Source organism: Amblyomma mixtum, chromosome 3, assembly GCF_055824585.1.
Source record: "Amblyomma mixtum isolate Tamu chromosome 3, ASM5582458v1, whole genome shotgun sequence".
Lineage (NCBI taxonomy): Eukaryota > Metazoa > Arthropoda > Arachnida > Ixodida > Ixodidae > Amblyomma > Amblyomma mixtum.
The window spans coordinates 251,263,066-251,288,645 of NC_143014.1; the positions used below are offsets into that span (position 1 = coordinate 251,263,066).

General features: G+C 48.5%; 1 protein-coding gene across 1 annotated transcript in view; it reads right to left on the reverse strand.

Annotated features, from left to right (window-relative positions):
• The window catches only part of LOC149354330 (uncharacterized), a 33,738-nt gene extending 33,353 nt beyond the window's left edge, over window positions 1-385 (reverse strand). Inside the window, exon 1 of the mRNA XM_089577495.1 lies at window positions 314-385. Coding sequence (XP_089433621.1) covers window positions 314-385 — 72 coding nt within the window. The remainder of the gene's footprint in view (window positions 1-313) is intronic.
• Between the last annotated feature and the right edge of the window lie 25,195 nt (window positions 386-25,580).

The window sequence follows — 25,580 nt, forward strand, 5'->3', positions numbered from 1 at the left end:
GCGCTTATCGTTCGTCTTTCTTCGGTGGCGTTCGTCTTTGTAGTCGCTATTGTTTCTTATCTCAAGCCGGTGCGTATCAGTAGGCCGTGAGTATAGTCAATGTATTTTAAGTAATTTTTACGTTTGTTATCTGCTGGTTGAAAGAGCTTATCACGCCTAGCAGGAGAAGCACCACAAAGTGCATTACAAAACTCAGATGCAGTACGAACTGGTAGGAACCTTAGGAGGTAGAGGAATCGCTAATGGTTTATGAGCAAATTATTGGGCAGTTTGCGCACGCATGAGTATGATGGTGGCTGCTGTCTGTGCTCACCGGTGACTCGCCGCCAAGAGCAGCCGAAATGGTGAAGAGGAGGAGCCATGCTGACAGGAAGCGGAGTGGCATTGCTGAATACTCTGCAGTGGCGAGCGTACTGCACGCACAGCTAGCCGTCAGGTTTATATACGCATCGGAGACAAGGAGCCACCTGCTAGACGAATACTGAGTTCAAGCGAGATCAACTCAATACCTCGCTCAAGCATTTGAAAAACCCTGAAAATGGGTTCGAAGTTAAAGCTCACACCACGTGTACAGAGAAGCAATATTTTTGTTTTCAGAGTCACAAAACAGAACTGAGTGACACTTCATTAACAAGGTGTACATCAGCCCCAATGAATGCTATGCACTGGAACTCTGCATCAGTTTCTCATGTGTCAGAATCAAATTTAAGCCCGTGATAGTTATCTTGTGCGGTTACTGACACGACAATTTTTATCCCAATGGAGCGTCTCTCTCATGATGAGAACACGTGTTGTATGTCACTGTGGTGAAGAAGTCACGTAAGTGACCTGCATTCTTTCTTGTTTTGTTTCTTTCTGCAACTTGGCAGCACTAACTTAAAAAAAAATGTGTGTGCGCAGCAATAAACGCTTGTCAGATGTTCGAAAAGGAATTCAAAAATATTCTCCGCCTGTCTGTACTGAAAGCTCAGTAATGCTTTAATGCACCTAGTCTAACGCTTTTTTTTCTTTATTGCCTGAATATTTCATCCAAACACCAACCAAGATCAGAGAAAGGAAGGACAAACTCTCATATCACAATTATAAAATTCTTTAGCCTTCCCTCAGCTGAATTTGTGGGATTAAAAGTCTCTGAGATTTACCAGAACTTCCACGCGTTCCAGCCATTCAGGTGCACATTTCTGCACTTTTGGCTCATTGATATAGCTTATAATACTGTTCCTAAAGAACTGTCGTGCTGAACGAGCATCAATGTCACCATTCTCAACAGGCATTCTGCTTTTCCGTATGCTATGCAAGGCAAGTAACATGATGAGATCGAAAGGTGTGTCATCATCACTCTCTACAGGGAGGAACCGGATGCCGTGTGGGTTCAGGGGAAGTTCTTTTTTGAGTGTCCGCTGGAGAACATCCCAAAGAAAAATGGCATCCCAGCACTCCAGAAACACATGCTCGATGGTTTCGTCCTTCCGGCATATGATGCAGTGCACCCCCCAAAGCACAAAAAGTCATTTCTGGTCCATCCACTTTTTAACAGTTAGCGTTGTAATGATCGGAGGCCCAGCCAGCGGAGAACGGCGAGACAGTCAGGCGCCATCAGGTATGCGGCCAAAAGCGCTGCTGTTTTTCGGAGAAGACGCAAGGAAAAGCTGGCCTGGGGGCGGCTTCTGGCGATGGCGTCGGCGGACAAAGGCTGTAATCCCCTTCGCCGGCGATGCTGACTGCAGCTCTGGTGCCGAACTGCGCTCCTGGGGACTGGCAGCGGAAACAGGCGAGCCAGTCCGGCGTCATCAGGCTACTGCGACGGAAAGCGCTGCTGTTCGGGGGAGACAAAAGAGACACTGCGTGGGGCAGCTACTGGCGACGGCGTCGGCGTACACAAAGGCGGCTAATCACCTTCGCCGGGAAGGCTGAGCGCGGTGGTTCTCCCGGACTGCCCGTGGACTGACCGACGAGACCCAGTGGCGACGACAGCGGGGCGGCGGCGCCGCTAACTCATTGCCCGCATGCGCCCTGGGCAGCAGACAAAGCAGAGGGGCGACACGGCTGATTTGTCCCTTCCAGCGAACTGAAGAGGTCACCGGTGTGAGCGGTCAGCGTACGCGTCCCCATCGATCAGGATCACCACACAGCAGGAACGACCTTTGGGCCTGGTCAAACAGTTCGCGACTCAGAGACGCCAAGTTCCTCCTTGCCCGTGTGTGTGTGTCTGTGCGGTGTGCGCGATCACGTGGGGAGGGCGGAGCTTAAGAAGACGCTAGCAGCCCATTGGACGCTCAACCAGAGATCAGATTCCCTAGCTGGGTGCCTGGGGAATGTGGACTGCATTTAAGCAGCAATCTCTGGGGTGCCGGATCCTCCCCATTTTCTGACTTTGGTCTACTTGCTACTATACAATTTGTAAAATAAACCTTCAAGCTCGCTATTCCTCCCGAAGGCTTCTCTCCGTAGTCTGGCTGCTTCGTCCTTATGCGGTGAAGACCCTGGTCTCGACCACCCCGGGCACATCAACTGGTTGGCAGCTGTGGGATGGTCTGCGCGGCGTCCTGGCTCCGGTATGGGTAAGTGCACGGTCTTGTCTCTTTTCGAGTTTTGCCAGGTTGTACATCTTTGGGATTTGTAAACCTAGGTAATGGAATCCATGGTAGAGAGAGGGTGCGGTAGATGGTCCTTGGCGATCACAAAATGAACAAGGGAGGGGAAAACCTCAGTTTGCTAGAGCCAACGTTTCGACAAGGGGACTTGTCTTCGTCTGGGCCCAGACGAAGACAAGTCCCCTTGTCGAAACGTTGGCTCTAGCAAACTGAGGTTTTCCCCTCCCTTGTTCATTTTGTGATCGATAGGTAATGGAATGTGGCTCCAGAGATTGCCTGGGAATCTTCTCTGACCACTAGTAGAGACTAGCCGTCGCTTGGGGTGCAGACATGGACTAGAAAAAGCTGCGCAGACCGGACCTGGTTTTGATTTGCGGGAAATTGGGCATCGATGGTGGGTCGATCCGTAGAAAACCGCTCTTAATTGAGGCAATTGAGGCAAGCGATGCAGACGCGGAGGAGATAGTCGGATGTTGGGAGTACATTCGGGAGGAATTAGAGAAGGCACGGGAACAAAAGAAGCGAGAGGATGAAGAAAAAAGGAAGCGCGAAGAGCATGAAAAAGAGATCGAGAAAAAACTGCTCGATCAAAAGACGCGAGAGTGGGAAGAGCGGGAAAAGGACCGCGAAAGAGAGCTGCGGGAGCTCACGCGTCAACTTAACCTCGTAAGAATGCAAGCAATACGATCTAGGTTAAGTGTTTTCAGGACAGGCGATGATATGAGGACTTTCCTTGAGAGTTTAGAAGGAATATGTACGGAGGAGCAGCTGGACCAGGGTTATTGGTCAATTATGCTGCTGGGTGTCCTCCCGTGTGAAGTCGCCAACATATTAGCGCGCCTGTCGAACGAGGATGCGAAAATTTATGCAAAGGCTAAAAGTGCGCTCCTCCGAAACTTTGGACTTCCCGCACAGGTCGATCTCAAAAGCCAAAGTGAATGTGGTCACGTACACCACGACCGTGTCAGCGAGCGACTTAGGAGCACCGCTCAGTCGCCGAAAGACACGAGGGTTGCTAAGAAGTGCCGGGATAGGGCAGGTTTGACTCTAGAAAAAAAGGCTACTTCAGCAGCAGCGACCGATGATTTAGGTCAAAAATCTAGAGAACAGTGCAGATCCTCAAGCCGCGAGGGCTCGGGGGATAGTATAGGCACTGAGGCTAGAAATGAAGAAAAGTGCAGATTCGCCAGCCGCGAGGGCTTGGGGGATTTTGAAGGCACTCAGGCTAGCAATGAGAAAATGTGCAGATCCGCAAGCCGTGAAGGCTCGAGGGATAGAGTCAGCACTAAGGCTAGGAATGAGGAAAAGTGCAGACCCGCAGGCCGCGAGGGCTCGGGCGATATTGTAAGCACTAAGGCTAGCGAAACGTGCATATCCGCAAGCCGTGAGGGCTCAGGGGATAATGTGGGCACTAATGCTAGCAGTAAGGAAAGGTGCAGCGCGGCGGTTTTGAGCCCAGAGGAGCGTGCACTTTCCGGGAAGAAGGCAGCCGTCTCTAACCCTGAGGCAGATGCTCTGTTGATAAGTGAGGTTGATTGCTGCGATCGAGAGGGTAGCAGACAGGACAAAAACCCTACGTTAGGCGAACAGCGTGGTTCAGGTCCAGTTGCAGGCCAAAGCGTTAGTGGCGTAACCTCGAACAGCAAGCCTCGATAGAGCACATTATGCTCAGGAGAGAGTAAAGAGCCGACGAGACAGTCAGACACTGCGACATGCAGTGACTCGCCGAAAGCACGAGCCCATTGTTTAAAATCAAGTGGGAAATGCGGCTCGGTGCTGCGTCAGAGAGAAGACGCGGAGGGTGAGGACACCGCTAGAAAGGGAGGCGCGCAGGGCCGATCTGCTAAGGCAGTTTTCAGAAGGCGGCCGCGCGCAGGGAGAGCCAAGCGAAAGGGTGCTCTCCAGAGAACAGAGAAAGTACGGGCCGAAGACACTGTAAGGCTAAAGGCCGGCCAACAGTGTAATCGGCCGAGACGGTCACCGCGGCACGCCAGGTGCAATAGACACCGCACAAGGGCAAGACCGACAGGAAGGGTTCAGATAAAGCGAAGGCCACCCGACCCATTGTGGCGACCCTGCGGTTGCAGGACGCGTAAAACTTGCAGCAGGGCACAGGGAAGCATGCACAGCTACCACGCTAAAGAACGCAGCAGAACGCATTTCAGTGGCAGGCCATTCTTGAATCGAGAGGGGAATGCTCGTAGGCATTGCTTTCATAGATCGTCCCCCTCCCGCATTCTTTTCAAGTCCTGCTCAGGTAGTGGAGACGCGCGACCGAGGTGCGGAACAAATCAATGTCGCGTGGCGCCCGGAGCCCGAAGAGGTGCACGCACACTTAAGCCCTTCGGCTTTTGTCGGGTCTCGGCGGCCCAAGCTACTGTTAGTCTGCGACCGCGCCGAGCGCGGCTGAAGAATAGGACCCCTTTGTGTCTCGACGGGGGTGGTTAGCAGATTCTGAGAAAAAGTCTCTGCTGTTTCCTTTTTCTTTTTTTTGCTGCTGCCGAAAGTTTGAGTGTGTAGTTTTTGGTATGGTCATTAACTTTTGCAGCAGTGGTCTAGCGGTTCTTGTAATGGTAATGGTTTGACAATGCACAGGTAGTGCTTATGAATAGCAGCGTCCGCTGTCACGCGGAAATGCTGGAGAGACGGGCCATTGTAGGACACTGGCATAAGCTCCTGGAGTCTTTTTGTTTAAGGATTAGACAGATTATTGTGAGTTGGGCTCCGATATTGAGGGAAGCTTTGCCAGGTTGAGCAAAGGTGACGGCACTGTGCGGTCATGCAAATGAGAAGTAAGCACATTCGTAATTCTAGTGGTAATTACGAATTGAACTCCATTACAAAGAGGGCGAGAAAACTGAAACGCGAGGGCCTCAGCACGTGTTTTCTCCGTGGCCCTATTGGAAGTGCTTAAAGTTCCCGAGAAAAAAAAGTTTGGATTGTTTTCTCCGCATTTGCATCTCTGAAGCGTCACCGTTTTGTTCTCTTTGTCGTCTAGTTGGAGTGGTTTTCTTTGATCAAAATTCGGAAGCGAGTGGCTTCCATTACAAAAGAAAACACAAAATTGGCTCAACTAGGTCCGATAGGCCAGCTTTCCAGGCATGCGCTTTCGAGGCGAAGGCTGTGTTGCGTATCGAAAATTTACAGCTTTTGTTTAACCTTATCCGAAAACCTGGCAGTTCTCTGAAGTTGGCCGTGTGCTGCCCTGCTGGAGGTATGGGCTTAGCGTAGGCCTGATCACTAATTCTCCGTTTCGAGGACCACTGCAAGATGTGCAGGGCTTCCTGGCCGACCTGTCGAGAAGAAGGACTCGGACACTGACGTACATTCGTGGTGCACCGATCAGCTGCAACCACTTCGTGACGTCTTCTTGGCGGCGGACGGACTGTAATGATCGGAGGCCCAGCCAGTGGAGAACGGCGGGACAGTCAGGCGCCATCAGGTATGCGGCCAAAAGCGCTGCTGTTTTTCGGAGAAGACGCAAGGAAAAGCTGGCCTGGGGGCGGCTTCTGGCGATGGCGTCGGCGGACAAAGGCTGTAATCCCCTTCGCCGGCGATGCTGACTGCAGCTCTGGTGCCGAACTGCGCTCCTGGGGACTGGCAGCGGAAACAGGCGAGCCAGTCCGGCGTCATCAGGCTACTGCGACGGAAAGCGCTGCTGTTCGGGGGAGACAAAAGAGACACTGCGTGGGGCAGCTACTGGCGACGGCGTCGGCGTACACAAAGGCGGCTAATCCCCTTCGCCGGGAAGGCTGAGCGCGGTGTTTCTCCCGGACTGCCCGTGGACTGACCGACGAGACCCAGTGGCGACGACGGCGGGGCGGCGGCGGCACTAACTCATTGCCCGCATGCGCCCTGGCCAGTAGACAAAGCAGAGGGGCGACACGGCTGATTTGTCCCTTCCACCGAACTGTAGAGGTCACCGGTGTGAGCGGTCAGCGTACGCGTCCCCATCGATCAGGATCACCACACAGCAGGAACGACCTTTGGGCCTGGTCAAACAGTTCGCGACTCAGAGACGCCAAGTTCCTCCTTGCCCGTGTGTGTGTGTCTGTGCGGTGTGCGCGATCACGTGGGGAGGGCGGAGCTTAAGAAGACGCTAGCAGCCCATTGGACGCTCAACCAGAGATCAGATTCCCTAGCTGGGTGCCTGGGGAATGTGGACTGCATTTAAGCAGCAATCTCTGGGGTGCCGGATCCTCCCCATTTTCTGACTTTGGTCTACTTGCTACTATACAAAATGTAAAATAAACCTTCAAACTCGCTATTCCTCCCGAAGGCTTCTCTCCGTCGTCTGGCTGCTTCACCCTAATGCGGTGAAGACCCTGGTCTCGACCACCCCGGGCACATCAGCGCATTGGTGTGGAGCTTAAAAAAGAACGTCTTAGCCCCAGCCCGCACCGGCATCCTCTTCACTCTTTTCAAGACATTTTTCCCTTTTTGGAAACAAAACATAGTTCTATATGGCTCAGGAAGCAAAACATCACACAAATCTTTGTACAGCTTTTTCCGACTGACACCACACAAATATTCTAACGAAAAACGGACAGTAAAAAATCTGCAAGCCAAAACCACTTCCTCTAGGAAGCCATAAATGCCCCCTGGTACGTAGTCAGCCGAGACAACGAGATTCGGTAGAGCCCGTCCCAAGCGAAACTGACAGACCGTACGGAGAAACGGGTCCTTTGTTTCTCTGAGAAACATAAATCGATAGACGATTTGGCGCAGAAAAATGTGAGCAAGTCCAAGGCATCCTGAGCTGACTCGCCGAAAAAGATTTGTCCTACTTGTCCTCTCATAAGGGAGTAATTACTCATTGACGTCCACCCGAGCGCAGCCATCTACTCCACCTTGGGGGATTCCCCTAAAACATTTGGTCTACTTGTCCTCTCCCAAGAGCACCCCCACACATAAACAGCGAACACATGATGCAACTTCTGAGCATTAACTCTCGAGCAGTGTAGTACTTGAAGTACAAACCAAATTTTGCTGATTAAAAATAAGTTGCAAGTAGTTGCTCTAGAAAATAGTGACCAGTTCCACCCTTTCCATTTCTCAACTTTCCCCTGAAGTTCAGTCGATTGACTTCTCCAGTATCGGTCACTGTCTCGATAGAATCCAAGTGGAGCTATGAGGTAATTGACGGGGGTCGTCACAAAGCTAATACTAGCGAAACTACCAGCGGTCACAGACCAGTCGCCATGTCAGAAACCCAAGCACTTTGCCCAGTTAACTTAGCTCCCGCTTGCAGCACAAAAATATCTTGCTGTTTTTACAACTTGCGTGATGCTGTTGCAATCAGTACAAAAAACCGCGACATAATCTGCATAAGCAAGCACTTTCACTACTGCTTGCTGTAGTTTGAAACCTCGTATTTGCTCGTGATTTATGATGCTTACACAAAAGGATTCTAAATACAAACAAAATAGGAGGGGAGAGGGGGCATCCCTGGCGTACTGAGCGCTGTACTTCAATTCTCTCCCCCACGAAACCTCGTCAACGTACGTTGCCTTTCAATGGTTATATGCCGGCCTATATATTTTTTCTCCGTAGTTTACGCATATATGCCAATGGAGAGCCTCTTGCACCGCTATCAGCAAAGGCGCAGAAAAGTTTTCTGTATTGTTCTATATTTTCTGTTAATTCGCGGCATCAGTATTATATAGTCCCGATACAAAGCATGTACGAATTTCGTATGTCGCGCTCATTTTATTTATCCCCACTTTCAATCAATTTATTCGTCGATCGCATCCATACAATATCATCATCGCCCTCATCATCATCATCATCAACCTGACTACGCCCTCTGCAGGGCAAAGGCCTCTCCCATGTCTGTCCACTTAACCCTGTCCTTTGCCAGTTGGGGCCAGTGTATCCCCGCGAACTTCTTAATCTCATCGGCCCACCTATCTTTCTGCCGCCTCTGCTACGCTTGCCTTCTCTGGGAATTCACTCCGTCACCCTTAAGGACGAGAGGTTATCTTGCCTTCGCATTACATGCCATACCAAAGCCATTTATTCCCATTAATTTCGACTAGGATGTCACTAAGCCGCATTTCTCCCCTCACCCACTCCGCCCGCTTCCGATCTCTTAACGTTACACTTATCATTTTTCTTTCCATAGCTCGCTGTGTTGTCCTTAAGCTGAACCTCTTCGTTAGCCCCCACGTTTCTGCCTGATAGGTGAGTGCCGGTAAGATACAGCTGTTGTATACTGTTCTTTTGAGGGATATTCGTAAAGTGCCATTCATGATCTGAGAGAACCTGCAGTATGCGCTCCTGATTCTAGTTATTTCCCTCTCAGAATCCGGATCAGCGGTCACTAGCTGCCCTAAGTAGATATATTCCCTTACTACTACCAGCACCTCGCCACGAAATGCGAACGGCTGTTCCCTGGCTAGACTGTTGAAGGTTGCTTTTGTTTTCTGCATGTGCATTTTTAGACCCACCGTTCTGCTCTCCTGTTCTCCCTGCTTAGCTCATTGATCATGCTTTGCAGCTCATCTCCTGAGTGACTTAGCAAGACAATGTGATCAGCGAATCACAGACAACTTAGGCATTCTCACTCTTATCCCAAACTGCTCCCAATTCAGGCCTCGGAATAGCTCTTGCAAATAGGCGGTGAATAGCATTGGCGAGATCGTGTCTCTCTGCCTGACAAACTTAATTATTGGAATTTTATCGCTGACTTTATGAGGGACTATGGTAGCTGTGCAGTAATTACAGGTATCTTCCAATATTTTTACATGGCACTCTTCTACCCTGATTTCGCAATGCTTGCATGATATCTGAGGTTTCCACTGAGTCAAATTATTTCTCGTAATCAATGAAGGCTACATATAGGGGTTGGTTATATCCTGCTCGTTTCTCTATCACCTGATTAATGGTGTGAATATGGTCTATTGTCGAGTATCATTTACGAAAACCTGTCTGGTAATTTGGTTGATTGAAGTCTAAGGTTGTACTAACTCTATTAGTGATTACCTAAGTAAATACCTTGTAGGCAACGGACGGTAAGCTGATCGTTCTGTAATTTTTGAAGTCCTTGACATCTCCTTTCTTATGAATTAAGATATAATGTTAGCGTTCTTCCGAGCTTCTGGTACGCTCGAAGTCACATGACATTGCGCATACAGGGTGGCTAGTTTTTCTAGCACAATCTGACTTGCATCCAACAACAAACCTGCGGTTACCTGGTCCTCACAAGCTGTTTCCCCATTGGCATTGCTCCTAATGCTTTCTTTGCTGAAATACAGCCAAACAATATAACAAATATATACGATATATATGCTATAACCAATGTATTGTCTGTACACGAAACAGTGATCTGAGGCGGATTTCACACTTCCGCCCCAATTACAAACTGCAGTCTCTGAAACATAATCTCCCCTTAATATTCAACAAATATGAGCAATTTACCAGCTCCAACTTTAACAAATTGCGGCAGTATTTTTTGTCCCTTTAGATTTTAGTGATTATTATTTATCTCGATTTTTCATTTTGCACTATTATGACTATTTTATTACAGAATTACACTTGCTTTATGTATGTTTTTTATATATATTTTATTGTGTACCTTGTAGTGGATAAGGGTAGCTGACTGGGCAAGGTGGCTGTTCATTATGAAGTCGAAACCCGGACAACACGAAGGAGTGGTGGTGTCTCTGGTGTCTCCGCATGTGGTGCCTCCTTAGTGTTGTCCGTGTTGTCCTTAGTGTTGTCAGGAACGGGAAGCCCGTCTGCTCGAAGAACCAATGGAGCCCTTGACCAGCAACGGCCCCCTCAGCTCAAAACCCCAACCCCTAACCTCCCTTCCGTTTTCCGGAAAATTATACTACTACTACTACCGTCTTTTTTCTGTACTACTGATGGCACCAACCGTGTCTAGTGCCGAGAAAGCTTTTTTGTCATTCACGGAAATAGTACAGCTGGTGACCTGTTGCTTTTTAGCCACGTATCAAGTGAACTCATAAAAGGGGACCTAGTGTTGGGTCCTTTGCGCAGGCAGTCCTCATCCACTGAACACGAACGCTGGCAAAGCTTATGTGAACATTGTGCGAGTGTTCAGAAAAATGTTCGAAAGTTATCAGCTAACGAGAAATGGCGGTTATCAAGTATACATAAAATTTCTCACCCACATTTTTCGACCATGTGCCTCCCTAGTTTGTAAATAAAGTAGTCTAACATTGAACTGAGAATGGTAGAGAGAGGGTGCGGTAGATGGTCCTTGGCGATCACAAAATGAACAAGGGAGGGGAAAACCTCAGGTTGCTTGAGCCAACGTTTCGACAAGGGGACTTGTCTTCGTCTGGGCAAAGCGTTCATCATTGGCAGGGATTAAATAGCGCCTTCGCTCCGAGGAGGAAGGCCCCGGGGGTGGGGAAGGAAAGTAGTGTGAGAGGGGATGCGTGTCAGGAAGGGGAGGGAGGTGAATCTTGATTCGTTAAGCTGCAATAGTGGAAAAACTTATATCCCGAGGGTGTGTAATGAACAAAGGCTTTGAAGGGGCTGCGACGGGGGGTTGGCGCTGGATGGACCTGAAAAACTCAGATAAGAGGATTAGTCAGCGTGGTACAGGGAAATGAGAACAAGGCAAACAAAAAAGGGTGGCACTGGAAGGAGAACGAAAGGGGGGGCATTTCCAAAGAAGGACAAGGCAGGGGGGGAGGGGGAGAATGGCTCGAGTTCAGAGAAAGCCAAAAGGTGGGGGCAGGGGGGGTAACAGGAATGTCATGGATTCCGAGAACTGATAGTAGGGGTTTAGGAGAAAAAAAAAAGGTGAACAAAGGGAGAGGGTGAGAAGGCCGGAAATGTGGTGGAAGATATGAGGTGGGAAGGGTGCAAAGAGCGATAGTATACTCAGAAGTACTTGTATTTGGGCGTGTTGGTTCATAACTTTTCAGGAGGACACAGGGGCGCAACAAAAGACACGGACATAGAAGCAGACAGGGACAAGGGCTTGTCCCTGTCTACCTCCACGCCCGCGCCCCCCATCGCGCCCCCGTGTCCTCCTGAAAAGATAATATACTTATGCGAGGTTCTAGGAAATGGTCTGACCACGTGCAAGACATTTGTTAATTTAAAATGATGCTAACCCTGAAATGTACCTGAGAGATTCCAGGTTTCCTCTGGACATGTTAATCCCTGTTGGTTGCAGTGTTTTAAATTTGTGGATTAGGAATGCTTCTCTGTATTTTCTGTCCCTAGTCGATTTGAAGCCTGACTGAAGAATGAACAATTTGAGTTCGTCGAATTTGTGATGGCGTTGATTAAAATGGGTCGACACTGCCTTCTGTTCATTCCGTGTTGTGTCAGCCCGGTGCCCGTTTAATCTGGCACTCATTGTTTGCCCGGTTTCTCCGATATATTGTTTCTGGCAGAAGGAGCACTGGAGCATGTAGATAATATTGGACGATGTGCAGTCAAAACTAGTCTTTATATCGAAACTGAAATCGCTTGCCGTACTTTTAACCGTAGTGTCCATTGTAAATGTTTACATGTCTTGCATCTAGGTCGAGAGCATGAAGTTACTGTCGGTGGTGGTTTCTTACCGAGCCTAGCATGCACCAGGATGTCCTTCAGGTTTGTGTTGCGTCTGTATGTTACCCTTGGTGCGTCGGGAAATATTTTCTTGAGACGGTCGTTACCAGTTAAAATGGGGTGGTATTTCCGCAGGATATTGTTCATGTTTGGAAGCGCGTTTGAGTATTTCGTTATAAGTGCAGGAGGTCGTTGACTGTTAGCTTTTGTTCTTTTTTTAAGAACTACATCTCGTTTCAAAGTGGTTGCTCGTTGGAACGCATTATTAAGGGTTGTCTGTGGATGATTTTTGGTGATTAGTGTGTTTTTTAGCGAGTGGAGGTGTTTCAGGTAGTCGTCGTCGTCACTACATATTCTTCTTAGTCTCGTTGCCTGTCCTACGAATATACCTTGTTTGCAGTGTCTTGGATGATGGCTCGTGAAATCTAAGTATTGTTGTCGGTCAGTAGGCTTCCTGTAAAGTGTGGTTTTGAGCTTGCTATTTTCTAAATGGACAGTGGTGTCAAGGAAATTGACTTGCGTTTTCGAGGAGTTGAAGGTGAATTTAATGCTGGAGTGGCATGAATTGAAATGTGTGAAGAATGCCTTCAGGGTCTCAGCCCCATGCTCCCATATCATGAAAATGTCGTCTATGTAACGCAGGTACATAAGTGGTTTTTTTAGAAATGAATTTAGAAGTTTAGATTCTAGTAGCCCCATAAAAATGTTCGCGTAGGTGGGTGCGAAGGGAGTGCCCATGCTTGTTCCAAATACTTGAAGGTAGTAAGAAGAATCGAATTCAGAGTAGTTGAGTGTTAGTACCAATTCAAGTAGCGTGAGGTACACTTCAGTTTCGTGCGGGTGAGAACTTTGAGTTAGAATTTTGGAGAGTGCGTCGATACCTTCATTTATGGGAATATTTGTGTACAAAGCGGCGACGTCAAGTGTGACAAGTATGCTATCTGCCGGGATAATGGAAGCGTCATTCAGAGACTCTATTATGCGGAGAAAGTGCGGTGTACCCTCGGCAAAGGAAGGGAGGTGGGTGGGAATATCTGCAAGATAGTTGTTCAGGAAAATTGATAAGTTCTCTGTGGGCGTGTTATTGTTTGAAACGATAGGTCTGCCGGGGATATCTGCGGTAAACAAGTCTTCTGCGGGAACCTTATGGATTTTGGGAAGTAGGTAAAAGCGTCCTGCCTGTTTGTTTAGCGGATTTAAGAAGTGGTAGTCGGACTGCGTGATTAGTTCCCTTGATAATAAGTTTGCTAGTTTGTCCAGAATCAATTTGCAGAACTCTGAAGTGGGATCTGAATCTAATTTCCTATAATGACTGAGAAAGCATTCTAGAGAGCAATGGGAACTACAGCCGACAAATAAACGCTACATTGTAAGGAAGACACGTACGCAGCCTTGTGAACGTGTCTTCCTTAGAGTGTGGCGTTTATTTGTCGGCTATAGTTCTCTTTCCATCATGAACTACTAACTAGGAGGACAACTCATCGCAGGGCGCCATCTCGAGGTATTCGCAGACCCAGTTACGTTCCTTGGTGATTGGTGACCCGTTCAGTACAAAGAAATCTGAAGCCTTGGTGACTTATTTGAAGAAAGAGAACCCAGGGCAGTGCAATTTCCCTAGTATTGATGCTGGGGACCTGTATTATTCAATGCCGCATGATAGACTGATGAGGTGCGTCAAGTCATGTATAACGGAAAGCAATAATGAAGGGGCGTTTTTTGATAGATGCGATATTTCTCTTGAGGGCTTTATAAAATACTGTCGTTTTATTAGAAGTCTCCTGTGATTGGTCATGGCAACCTCTTTTACGTTCAGCGGACGGGCGTGTGCATAGGGTCTAGAGTAGCTCCTGCTCTTAGTAACATTTTTTGAGGGCTGTGTGGATAAAACAATACCTCAGTGTTCGGAAGGCTTGACCAGAAAGGCCTTCCGATACGTGGGTGACTATTTAACCGTTCTGAAGGACTACGAAAACTTAGTACGTAAGGTAATTGACGTGCTGAAGTTTATGGAGAGCGGGCTGGGCATTGAAGTTCAGGCATGAGGTTCCCAGCGAAGGAAAATTGCAGTTGTAGTTTCCTGATGTTAGGTTGTTAAAGAAGCCGAGCAATCTCTGTTGGTTATGAGATCCATGGTAGGCAAAAGGGCTTTTAAATTTTCCTTCAGCGCACTTCAAGATTATTAAGGATGGAATCGCTGTCTCCTGCCTGAAATTCGCTGTATCTAAGTGCTGTCATCATCTAGTCCCTGAAAGCGTAAATTATCAGGCTAACATACTGGAGCAAAGTGGCTACCCACGTCATGTGCTAAGCAGAGATGAAATGTAATATTAGGAGCGAGAAGGCAAAAGAACGCCGCAGTCCTGTCGTGATGCTATACATTCATCGTCTGTCACACGGGATTAAGAAAGTTGCTAGTAGATGTGGCATTCAAGCCATGTTTTCTGCTCCGAAAAAGTTACTAGGGCTATGCCCTCTGATTGAAAGGAAGTCAAAGCGTGGCTAAGTCAGAAGAATATGGTGTCAAGCCCATTTCACTGTACGGTGATTGCAAGGTAGGAGCTTATTACAGCGTTTCTTTGTCATGTGGTAGGAGACGTGTAAGACAGAGTGGCCAGGGTCTGAAGGTGCGGCTTAGGAAACATGCGAATGGCCATGATAGGGGATATACTCAAGCAATTTGGTGGTGCAATGTCGAAACTTCAGCAAGAAAAAGAGAAAAGCGGAATGCTACAGAACTACAGCGTTCTGTTCCGTCCCCAAGATCGGCTAAGACGGGAGATAGGGGAAGCGTTTTTAATATCGAAGCATGGGACGTCATGTGTTAGCGATCCATCGGTTAGCCTTTTCGTAACAGAGATGTATTTTTTAAATACACGCCTGCCGAATGCAAAGTAATAGTTTGCCGCGCATAAGTTGACACGGGAATGCTCCGGGTTCGTTCGTTGTGTTTATTTATTGAAGCTTCTTAATAGACCCTTTAGTTGCGAAAAAGCGCTGTGTTTCCCCTTTGTGTCTGTGGTTGTAGCGCTTTTGATATTCGCAAACAGTCTAGCTCCCAGTGTTGTCTCATTTGCAGTCTTAAACCTCCGTTGGTTTTAAGGAAAGGCAATGCGCACAACTGGATCACTGGGTCAATGGACATCTCAATCGTGCTGTAAGTTGGCGGTGGTGTCGACCCACAATTTAAGGTAGTTGTGTGCCTTTTCTTTTCTTAAAATCAACGAAAGGTTTAGACTTCGTTTGGTTTTAAAGAAAGGAAATGCCATTACTGGCTCCCTGGGTAAGTGGACACCTCAATCCCACTTAAAGGTACGTGGCGGTGGTGTCCACCTAGAAACACATGCTACACGGCTGCCGATGTACCCCCTAAATTTCTTATACTAAATGTCGTGCACAAAGCTATTACAGCTTTCTCTATAAAACATTTAGTGTGAGGTGGTTGAGGGTGATGCATCAACTTCACTGACAACATTGCAGTCGTTGTTTGATATCGTGCCTTATCAGCTTTTTAGTATATTTTATAGTGCTTCGTTGTCTAAATTAGTTTCTGTCATGCATAGACGTTTAATTCGAGTGACAGCTGTTCGAATTTTTATTGTGGAATACTTCTGCGTTCACAGTGACCTACAAACAACAGACACGTTATTTTACCAAACCTCGTACTGCCCAGAAGAGGAGAGTCATGGAGTCGGAATGAACGAAATGGTAGCCTCAGTAATGACTGAATTCCGCGAGGAGTGATGACCTTGCATTCCCCTGCTTTGGACGTGGGATGTAACACGTGTGTCTGGCTGGAAGATAACGAGCAAAACTGATCTCAGATGGAACTCTGGAGGAAACTGAGTGGCAGTAACATCAATTTGATTGAATATAGAAGATCCCTGGCATAGTAATGTGGCAAGGCTCCGATTTCACAGTGATTATTATCTGAAGGTATACTGTGGAGAGACGGTTCATCAACCATGCACGCGTTTTTTGAAGAGGCCCTCGGTGAACAACGTATTCCCGGCAGCAGAGGAGGGCAAATGACCTAATTTTCGCCTTTCCTCCATCACCCGCACCTGCAAATCATCAGCCCTTCCTTATCCTCATTCTTACGTAAAATTTTCTGGCCCCCCTCCCCCCCCCCCCTCTCCTCAGGCCCTCCCTCACCGTCGACATCACAGTCAACACTTTAACATTCGAGTTCTTTCGTCTTATTGCAGGCATGTGCTGATGTGACTCAGTCGCACAAGGCGCAAAAAATTGTTCACTACGTTCGCTTCCGGCTGTATCGAGCCGCGTGGACCTTGCTTAGCGCTCAGGAGATCTCAGTAGCCAAGATTTACAGCAAGAAATAATTCACGGCCTACAGTCATGTTGTAGCCGACCACTGGTAAAAAATGGTTCCGTGTTGCAGTTCCAGCACCAGCTAACTGACCTGTGCCGAAAGAATTGGGGCCACTAAAAGCGCGGGATATTTCTTCCAACGATGCCTTATACCAGTCAATCAGTGGAGAGTGCCCGCTGAACTTAGGCCAGGGAATTCACTCGAAGGCCGGTGATAGCCACTGCCATAATTAATGGGACCGACCTACCCACTGCTGCACACTCCGTATATTTGGAAGAGAGTGGAATGCTAACTATCTAAACCACCGTACAGAAGAATGAGATTCGAGCTTCTTGCCGGCGACTGGGCCACGCTTGATTACTTGCTCCCTGAAGGTATGGGGTGTACATGGCAGACTGGAAAACAAGAACACTGCTTTGAATCAAGTTAAACAACTTTGAGATCACTACGGCGACCCGCTTTGGAGGAATGCGAAAGTAAAACGTACACATACTATATCGACGTTCATGGCTATTTTAACGTCAATGTGTATTTTTTCAGTGTTTTTTCACGTTTATTTAATTCACGAATTGCACCTCATGAACCAAATTTTTCGTACGGCAACATTTCATCGCACGCTATCTATCACAATCCCACTTTCACACATTGATCTTAAGAGAACGACGTAATCGTGCGTACGAAATTGAGTATATGTTTTGTGGACATTTTTTTGCGGACGCGACAGAGTGATTTAACGCTTTTGCATTAATGAAACACTGCCACGCATAGAGCTGAAGAATAATCAAACGGCATTGCAGTGAAGCGTACACCACTGAGGAATTACAGAGCTACATAGCTCTACAGGGTGTGGTAAACTTACACACAGGTAATACCAGCCCAATTACCGAAAGTAGATGAATAAACGTACATAGTGTTAGGCGACTGAACAAAGCAATACAGAGGTACAAATACCCCAACCCTACAAAAGGCACAAATACCACAACCCTAGAAAGCTAGAGCAGCGACGATTAAGGGAACAACGCACAGAAGAGGGGAAAAAGAGGAAGAAAAGCGTGTTGTACTCGACACAGTACCTTTAAAGAAAACAAAAATATGCCGGCTTATTGGCCTGCTATGTCCGGCTTCAATTGCACTAAGCAGGGGGGGGGGGGGGGGGCAGTGGTAATCCCAGTATACCGCAGTATGGCGTCCAGATGTGGCCTTGAGCCGGTGCGGTGGCCAGGGGTTATGGTGCACGGCTGCTGAACCGAAAGACGCGGGTTCGATCCCGGCCACGGTGGTCAAATTTCGATGGAGGCGAAATTCTAGAGGCCCGCGTACTCTGCGATGTCAGTGCATGGTAAGGAACCCCAGGTGGTGGAAATTTCCAGAGCCCTTCACTACGGCGTCTCTCATAGCCAGAGTCGCTTTGGGACGTTAAACCCTATTAACCAAACCAAACCAAGATGTGGCCTTGTTTCACAGAAGTACTCACAGTTCGTCGCAGGGGGAGCGTGGTAGGCGCGCAGGGTAGGGTGCCCTGGGACTCGGAGGGACAACGCAGCTTGCGCGCGTACTCGAGGAGTGCGGACCGCTTCCGTTGACAACATTGGGCCATCCTTTTTTCCAGCCGCCCTAGGCTAAAATTTGAAGAAAACAGCGCAGCAACAGGGACAAGAGGGAAGGCGGAACAGGCGCTGACTAGCAACTGAAGGTCATTTCCATAGCCTCGACAGAGGCTCGAAAGTGTCGAGGCTGTGAAAATGAGTGAAGGTGGGTCAGTTGGTAGGCACCGCGAAATGCCCATAGCAAGCCTAGTGTAGCTTTCGCTATAAAACTCACCAAACAGGGACATGAAATTCATTCGCCCCCTAGCTGCTTGCCCCTTTAGAACCCGCACTGGTCCCAAGTCAGGAAGGGGGGAGTCTAAGCGAGATGACAAAACCTAATTTTCGTCCTCAGGGGCTCTCCACTCCTGACAACAAAAGGAACAACCGGGGAGCGGGGTGGGCGACACATCAGGCAATAGAGGACGAATGTGGGAAACTCGAAGCGAGCTGCCTGCTTCGGTCCCAAAGGAGACCGATCGGGGCGTTTGTAGGCAGCCCACTGTTGGTCGATGTGGGCCCTCGTCACAGAACTCACATTGGTGGCACCAGGGCTCACATGCACTGCCCACATTGCACCAACAGGGGCTCCGGCTTCATAGCCCACTTTATGCTACAGGGATGTTATTGTCAACACCATAAATATAGTTCGAAGTAAGGGCGGATGCTTACTCTACTACTGGGCATTTTTTCGCATACAGCAATTCTTTAATTGCTTACGGAGCTGTAAGTGAGTCCTTAGAAAGTGTGCTACACTTACAAGAACCTCGATGAGCTCAGCTAGGGTTCTGTGGCGCTTGTGTGGAATTTACAGACAGGAGAAGATCTGACGGCTGCTAGGATTATCAACGATGGCATGCAGTGCCTTCACAGCGCGATCCAAGGTATCCGCATGCTACTTCAAAATTATTGTCGCGCTCTTTTTCCCTCGTTATCTTTTCTTAGTGCACGCCCGCGGAAAGAAGACACTCAGACAAAAACAAAAACGGGAGCAACATCCCGCCTTTCCGCTATCAATCTTTGTCAGCGCGATATGAACCCTCGGTTACTATGTCCTTCAGAAATACATTCGACTGCTGAAGAGTTTCTTCCCGCGAATGATAGCTTATGCTAGATTATGCTCATCAGTCCGCTTGCAGGTGACTTGAGCATGTCACTAAAAATTGGAGAAGACACTTAAGCTCCGCCTTACGGGTATGATGGGATAGCGTTAAGCGGCTAATGCCCATATATGCGGAATTAGTTCTTCCCGAGTTTCATGGATCCCTGGGAATCCTCATACCATTCCCGTCCCAGTTGTGCAGCGTTTAAGCGATGCGCCATTGCCCTACAATGATAGGTGTTGCCACCGGTGGGGCTTTTGTGACCCATGTTGCTCTTCCCGAGCGTCATATTTGCGACAAGTCCTTAATTCAACTGCCGCCTGCCACCGCGGCGGTTTGTTCCCAGTCCCGTGAGCAGGTTTTGATGACGCCAAAAGGACAGGTGAACTAAGTGGCCCGCCGTGGTTGGTCCTCCGGAGATTTTTCGATTACGAACCCGACGAACGGGAGCCTTAACACTGTCGAGTTGAAAAGTCACGGCCTCCTGGCTATTCCTGCAGCTCGTAGTGCATCCAGGAGCTCAAGTCGGGGAAATGTCGGGGAAGAGCCGATCGCGACGCAAGTGCGAACTCCCGCTTCCCAAAACACGGACGCTAGGAAACACTGGCGATTGCAGTTCCGATGTGGGTGATAAAGGCCTCTCATGTCACGGGAACGATGGGCAATCTTCCAGCTCGATCCACTGACTTTCTTCTTGACGGCTCACCCGAAAGTACAGACCAATTCATTGCTCTTGACTAGCTCCTATCACTCTGTAGGCTCCAAGCAGCATTTCCTGCATTATCGTTGCCTGCCAGATCATCTGCTTCCGAATGAAAGCAGCGCGGACGTCTCGTCCAACGTTTGTTCACGACGTGGAGTGCTCCGACTGGAACCCCTATAGGAGCCCCGCATTACGCCATCCGGGTTTCTGCGCCTTGTGGGGCTTCCCACAGCCTCCGCGTTGCGGCGGAATCTTGTGGTACCCTACGTGAGCAGCTTGCGCCAGGGGTAGGAAGCTGCAGTTAGTTTTGGTTTCAACTACCTAATTGCGCCTTGTGGCTGGAGGAGAACTGATGTGGGAAAATAAATAATTTCTGCACATGCACGCAGCTCTATAGGCTGCAGCGATGGCTGTGGTTCGAATGCTGCTCGGGGATGGAGTTTTTTTCGGTTGAATACCGTTCTCATGACAATTACACGACACCCCAGTTGGCTTTCCTCTAGTCTCTATGGCTGTGCAGTGATGTATACAGGAAGTTTCCTACCTCTAGCTACGCTAGAATAGGCAGAAACACCAAGTGAGAAAACACAGAAGAGAGAGACTGGAAAAGACTTGATTCGCCCTTCATGGGCGATGTGAGAGGCGCTGATAATACACGACGCAATACCCGGAATCTCGTTATGTTTATGCAGCAATTCTGCTACAGCCATTGTCCACGTTTCGTTCACTAGGCCTCGCCAAAAACTTCGAGGGTTTTTAGTTGGCGTAAAAGTCAAGCTATAAGCAATACCGTTGTCATTTACAGGAAGGTAAAAAAGTGTGGCAGAGGCTATTAAGACTGCTTACGAGTGAGAATGCGAAAGAATTGAAGTTTTGAGTCATGCTGTGTTGTAGAATGGCTATGCCATGAGTCTGACTACGAGGCATGACTGCGTACTTTGTACAAACTCTAAACTCCTTATATTACGTTACTTGTAAAGTGCTGAGTCATGCTACATTTCACATGGCATGTTTATGCATAATATTTGTACAAAGTCTATTCACATTTGTCACAAAATTCGGCGCATTTTTGAAACAAAGCAACAAAAACATCGCCAAGCAGACGCATCTCGCCATCGCGGGTCGTAGAACGGGGGAGAAGGAAACCCTGGAGAGCTAGCCTTGTGTGTGTGGCTGAACCCTCCGCCACCGTTCGCCGACACGGCGCACGAGGTGATTGCGTCAGCCAGGACGTCGAAGGTTCTAGACTGTTGGAGTCGTATCTACGCGATATTGATGGAGACGGCGTAGCCTTGCGTGTGCTAGGAGATGCCCTCCACCTCTCCACTCGCGCGTCGGCGGCGGCTCCTCGACAGAAATTTCTCGGTGCTCCTCGAAGCAACTCCCGGCTTTTGACCAATCAGGGACGTGCGCCCGGCGGGAGAAGGATACTGCACATCCGATACTGTGTGTATGTGCGTGCCTGCCTTGGCGCGTAGAACAAACAGACGCGGACCAAGCCTATATAAGCAGGGCGTTGTCGGTTAGCCCGAGCCGCCCTTTAAGCTTCCGTGACGCGCACCCGTTCGACTCCTGAGACAACACCACTCGCTCAGCCGCGGTTCAACATGGTAGCGCGCGCCATTCAGCGGGACGGCATCGTCGTGAACCTCTGGTCGTCGGAATGTCGCAGTGCCCGGTGAACAAATTGTGTTTTGTTTGTTTGCTTCTCTCTTGTGTTAGTGCACTTTAGGTGCAATATCCCTTTTCTATTGTAACCTCTCTCGAGTTAACTTTGAACGAGTTGCATTGTTTTGTTAATCTCTTTGTATGTACTCGTACGAGTGATTGTGAAATCCTCTGTATCGTCTCATTGCTGTATAAAGTTTGTTTTGCTTGTGACGCTTTGGCTCCGACCCATTCTCTGGCTTGCGGCTGGCTAAAGCTGGGGAGTAAACGACCAAAAACCTCTTGTCACTTGGTAGCTGGTTTCTGCTGAGCTTGCCACGCTGAGTCGAGGCATCTCTTTTGAGTCGGAGACCACTACCCCCCCCCCCACTCTAAGGGTGTCGGGATCGCACGCTAAAGTGCGCGAAGTTTGGTGACAACATTACATTAGTTACTTGTAAATTCCCGAGTCATGCTGCGTAGCATAATGATTATAAGTCATGAGCCATGACTATGACTACGAGTAATGAGTTTCATGGTCACGGTACGTTAAGTTTCATCATTCCTGACTATACAAGTTGTCGTGTTCGTTGAACAAGCGACGCAAGGCCGCTCCAGCAGCCCTTACCTCCTTCGCGCATACAAGCCGGCTGTGAAGGGGATATCCCACAAAACACAAAACGTGTTATGAACGTCTTCAAACAACTACATATGAATACCAATATCTTGCGCTAGATTGGGATGCCTCATAGACGTCGGTAGTGAGACGTTTCTACAGAAAAGTTTCTACAATGGTCAACTCATGATCACGTCACAAAGACCTACAAGAAATGGCCAGAAAGCTGCTGCCATAGATTAAAGATGATGTCAGTCAATCATGGCAGGCGTTTTCATCCTTCACGTGTTTTATTCAAGGTTTTGAATACAGCATACAGGTATGGCACATAGACTATTACATGCTTCAGCGTTACTTTGATGTCTGCACTTAACTTTTCCATGAGGAGGCGCACCGGTGCAAGGACCGCTCTTTGTACTCACTCTTAAAGCGCTTTTTGTCCTACGCAGTCTGAAATCACGTTAATCATGGTCTACTTCGAGTACAGCTAACCCACCAGTCGTAAGGGTGGACTTAGGGTAGTATGCATAATGCACGTCCTGAAAGCTGACGTAGAGAAGAGAATGATGAATTTGTTTCATATTGCGTAGGCCTCATCCCTCTGTCTCGTCTGCCCGGCGGGAGCGTCCGGCTGGCCAGGTGCAGCGAATGCTGCCATCTCCGCCTTCGCGCAGACCGCTCGGGCACATTCTTCCATGCGTCCTGCACGCCGAAGCTTTTGCTTCTTGGTGCCGCCCCCTCGGCGGCGATACTATGTAGAGTCCATGTCAACATGATTTTAACCGTTTCAAGCGAAAATAAATTATTTCTGTATGCTGTAATGCTTAGCTTTACATAATAGTTACATAGACGATGCAGTTTATCGTTTTTATAATTTTGATTTGTTTATGTGTAATTTCAAAAATTCGTACCTAATTTGGCCATTTGACGTTGCAGTCACTAGCAGTTGCTTGGCACGCAGACTGAACGCACTGAACGTTTCTGTGCGCTTCTTGTATGGGGATTGTTGGCGCCCTACGCGGTTGTTTTGCAGTTTTCCCATGAAATATTTCACTAACAGCGATCCGCCAAAAAGTGAGCCATGTTCCATTTCTCTTGTGTAGTGAAATGATCAACCTTACTGCGGCTATGCCGCTAATGCGGCTGATTGAACCTTTGCTTACTGTGTCGCTCCTTTGGTTTGCACACCACGAAGCCGTATCAGCCAGTCTTTTACGTGCGAAAGTGCATTGTTTCATGTATTAAAACGCTGCATTTCCATGTGTTTGAGCTTTTGTTGTTGTTGTTCCGGGAACGAGAGAACAGGAAGTAGACTTGGAAGAGCCCGAATGGGGAGACTTAAAACGATATACACTTCATAAAATAGCATAACCTCAGATTGGCTCCCCCGCACCTGAAGAGACTTGCGTTCATAACACTCATTAAGTCCGAAGAATGAATATGCATCAGTCATCGGGGATCCTGACCAAGCCTATCTTGTAGGTAACATTAAGTACTTGCAGAACAGCGCGGCGCGTTTTATTTTTTCAGACTACTCACATGCTACCAGAGTCACTGCCTTAAAAGATTGCGCCGAATTCGAAGACCTGTCTTACCACCGTAAAATCTCAAGACTAGCATTTTTTCATAAATTGTGTCACCATCCATCGCTTCACCAGAATCCGCTTCACCACCATCCGCACAAAGTAAACGCATCGCCTATAAATAAAAAAAAAGTTAAACTCATCGCGTGTCGTTCATCTGGTAGTATGAAGTCGTTCACGCCACGCGCTATCATAGAGTGTAAAAGTTTCCCAGCGCACATAGCCATTGAATCTAACGCCTCCGCATTTATTGATCTGATGTTTCTTTTCTCCAGTTGCTGTACTTTTGCGATTACTTCTGTTCTTTTCGTGCCTAATACGTACACTGTAGTATTTTCATTTCCGTTATGCTTATCGTTTTCATTAAGCCGGTAATTTGTATTACCGCCGCGGTGGCTCAGTGGTTATGGTGCTCGGCTGCTGACCCAAAAGACGCGGGTTCGATCTCGGCCGCGGCGGCTATATTTCTTTGGAGGAGAAATTCTAGAGGCCTGTGTACTGTGCGATGTCAGTGCACGTTAAAGAACCCCAGGTGGTCGAAATTTCCGGAGCCCTCCACTACGGCGTCTCTCATAGCCTTAGTCGCTTTGGGACGTTAAACCCCATAAACCAACCAAACCAATTTGTATTATATTGTTTTCTGCAGGCCTGCTTATTTATTTACTCTCTAGTGCTTAATTATTTTTCCATGGTATAGCTAGACTGTTTATTGTTCCTTTGCTTATTGATGATGTTCGTTGTACATTTCTTTTAAACTGCACCCCCCCCCCCTCCTATGTAATACCCTCGAAGGAGGGCTTTTAGGTGTAATTTTAATAAATAATGTGTAACGGCCTTTACTGACAGGAGAAGACTGGTTGTGAAGGCCGTTTAGAGCGGGCAAGGGCAGGTCCGGTCCTAGAACAGTTGATGCTCTCGTCTCGCGCCGCGCGTTGGCTCTGCTGCTTCAGCTGCCGATCGTCTTCCTCTCGTCTCGCGCTGGTCGTCGGTTCTGCTTCTCCGACTGCTATCTTCCTCTTTACATTTGGCCCCGGGGGAAAAAGAGCCATCCTGGCGATTTCGGGGGTTAACAGGACGCAGGGGTCTTAGTGCGGCTTCAAATGCGAAACGTGGACGGTCTCGCGCCCACGTCGCCAGAGATCGGGTGATGGCGTCATGGGCTCAACGATGCAATTGACGGGAGAAGTGCGCTCAAGGACACGGTAGGGTCCGTGGTAGTTTGGCAGGACCTTGGTAGAGAGACCTGGTGCAGCAGAGGGCACACGGAGCCAAACACGGAATCGCGGCTTAAAAGTGTCTGTGCCATGGGATTGGTCGAAGCGGTATTCCTGGTGCCCTTGGTCGTCGGACGTGAATGCCCGGGCGAGCTGGCGGCACTCCTCAGCGTGCCTGGCGGCTTCAGATACGGTTGTGGATTCCGACGAATCAGTATGGTAAGGAAGGATAGTGTTGAGCGGCGAGGATGATTCACGGCCGTACAGAAGGAAGAATGGTGAGTAACCAGTAGTGCTCTGCGTAGCGGTGTTGTAGGCGTATGTGACGAAGGGGAAGACGACGTCCCAGTTAGAATGGTCTGCCGCCACGTAGACTGACAACATGTCACTTAATGTTCGATTGAAACGTTCAGTCAAGCCATTCGTCTAGGGATGATAGGCAGAAGTGGTGCGGCGAGTAATGTTGCATTGCTGCAGGAGAGATGAAACGACGTCTGACAGAAACACCCGCCTACGGTCGCTCAACAGTTCACGCGGTGCTCCGTGCCGAAGTATGAAATTGTGCAAGAGGAAGGCTGCAACATCCCGCGCCGTAGCAGCTGGGAGTGCTGCTGTTTCGGCGTACCGTGTCAGGTGGTCTACAGTGACGATAACCCAGCGGTTT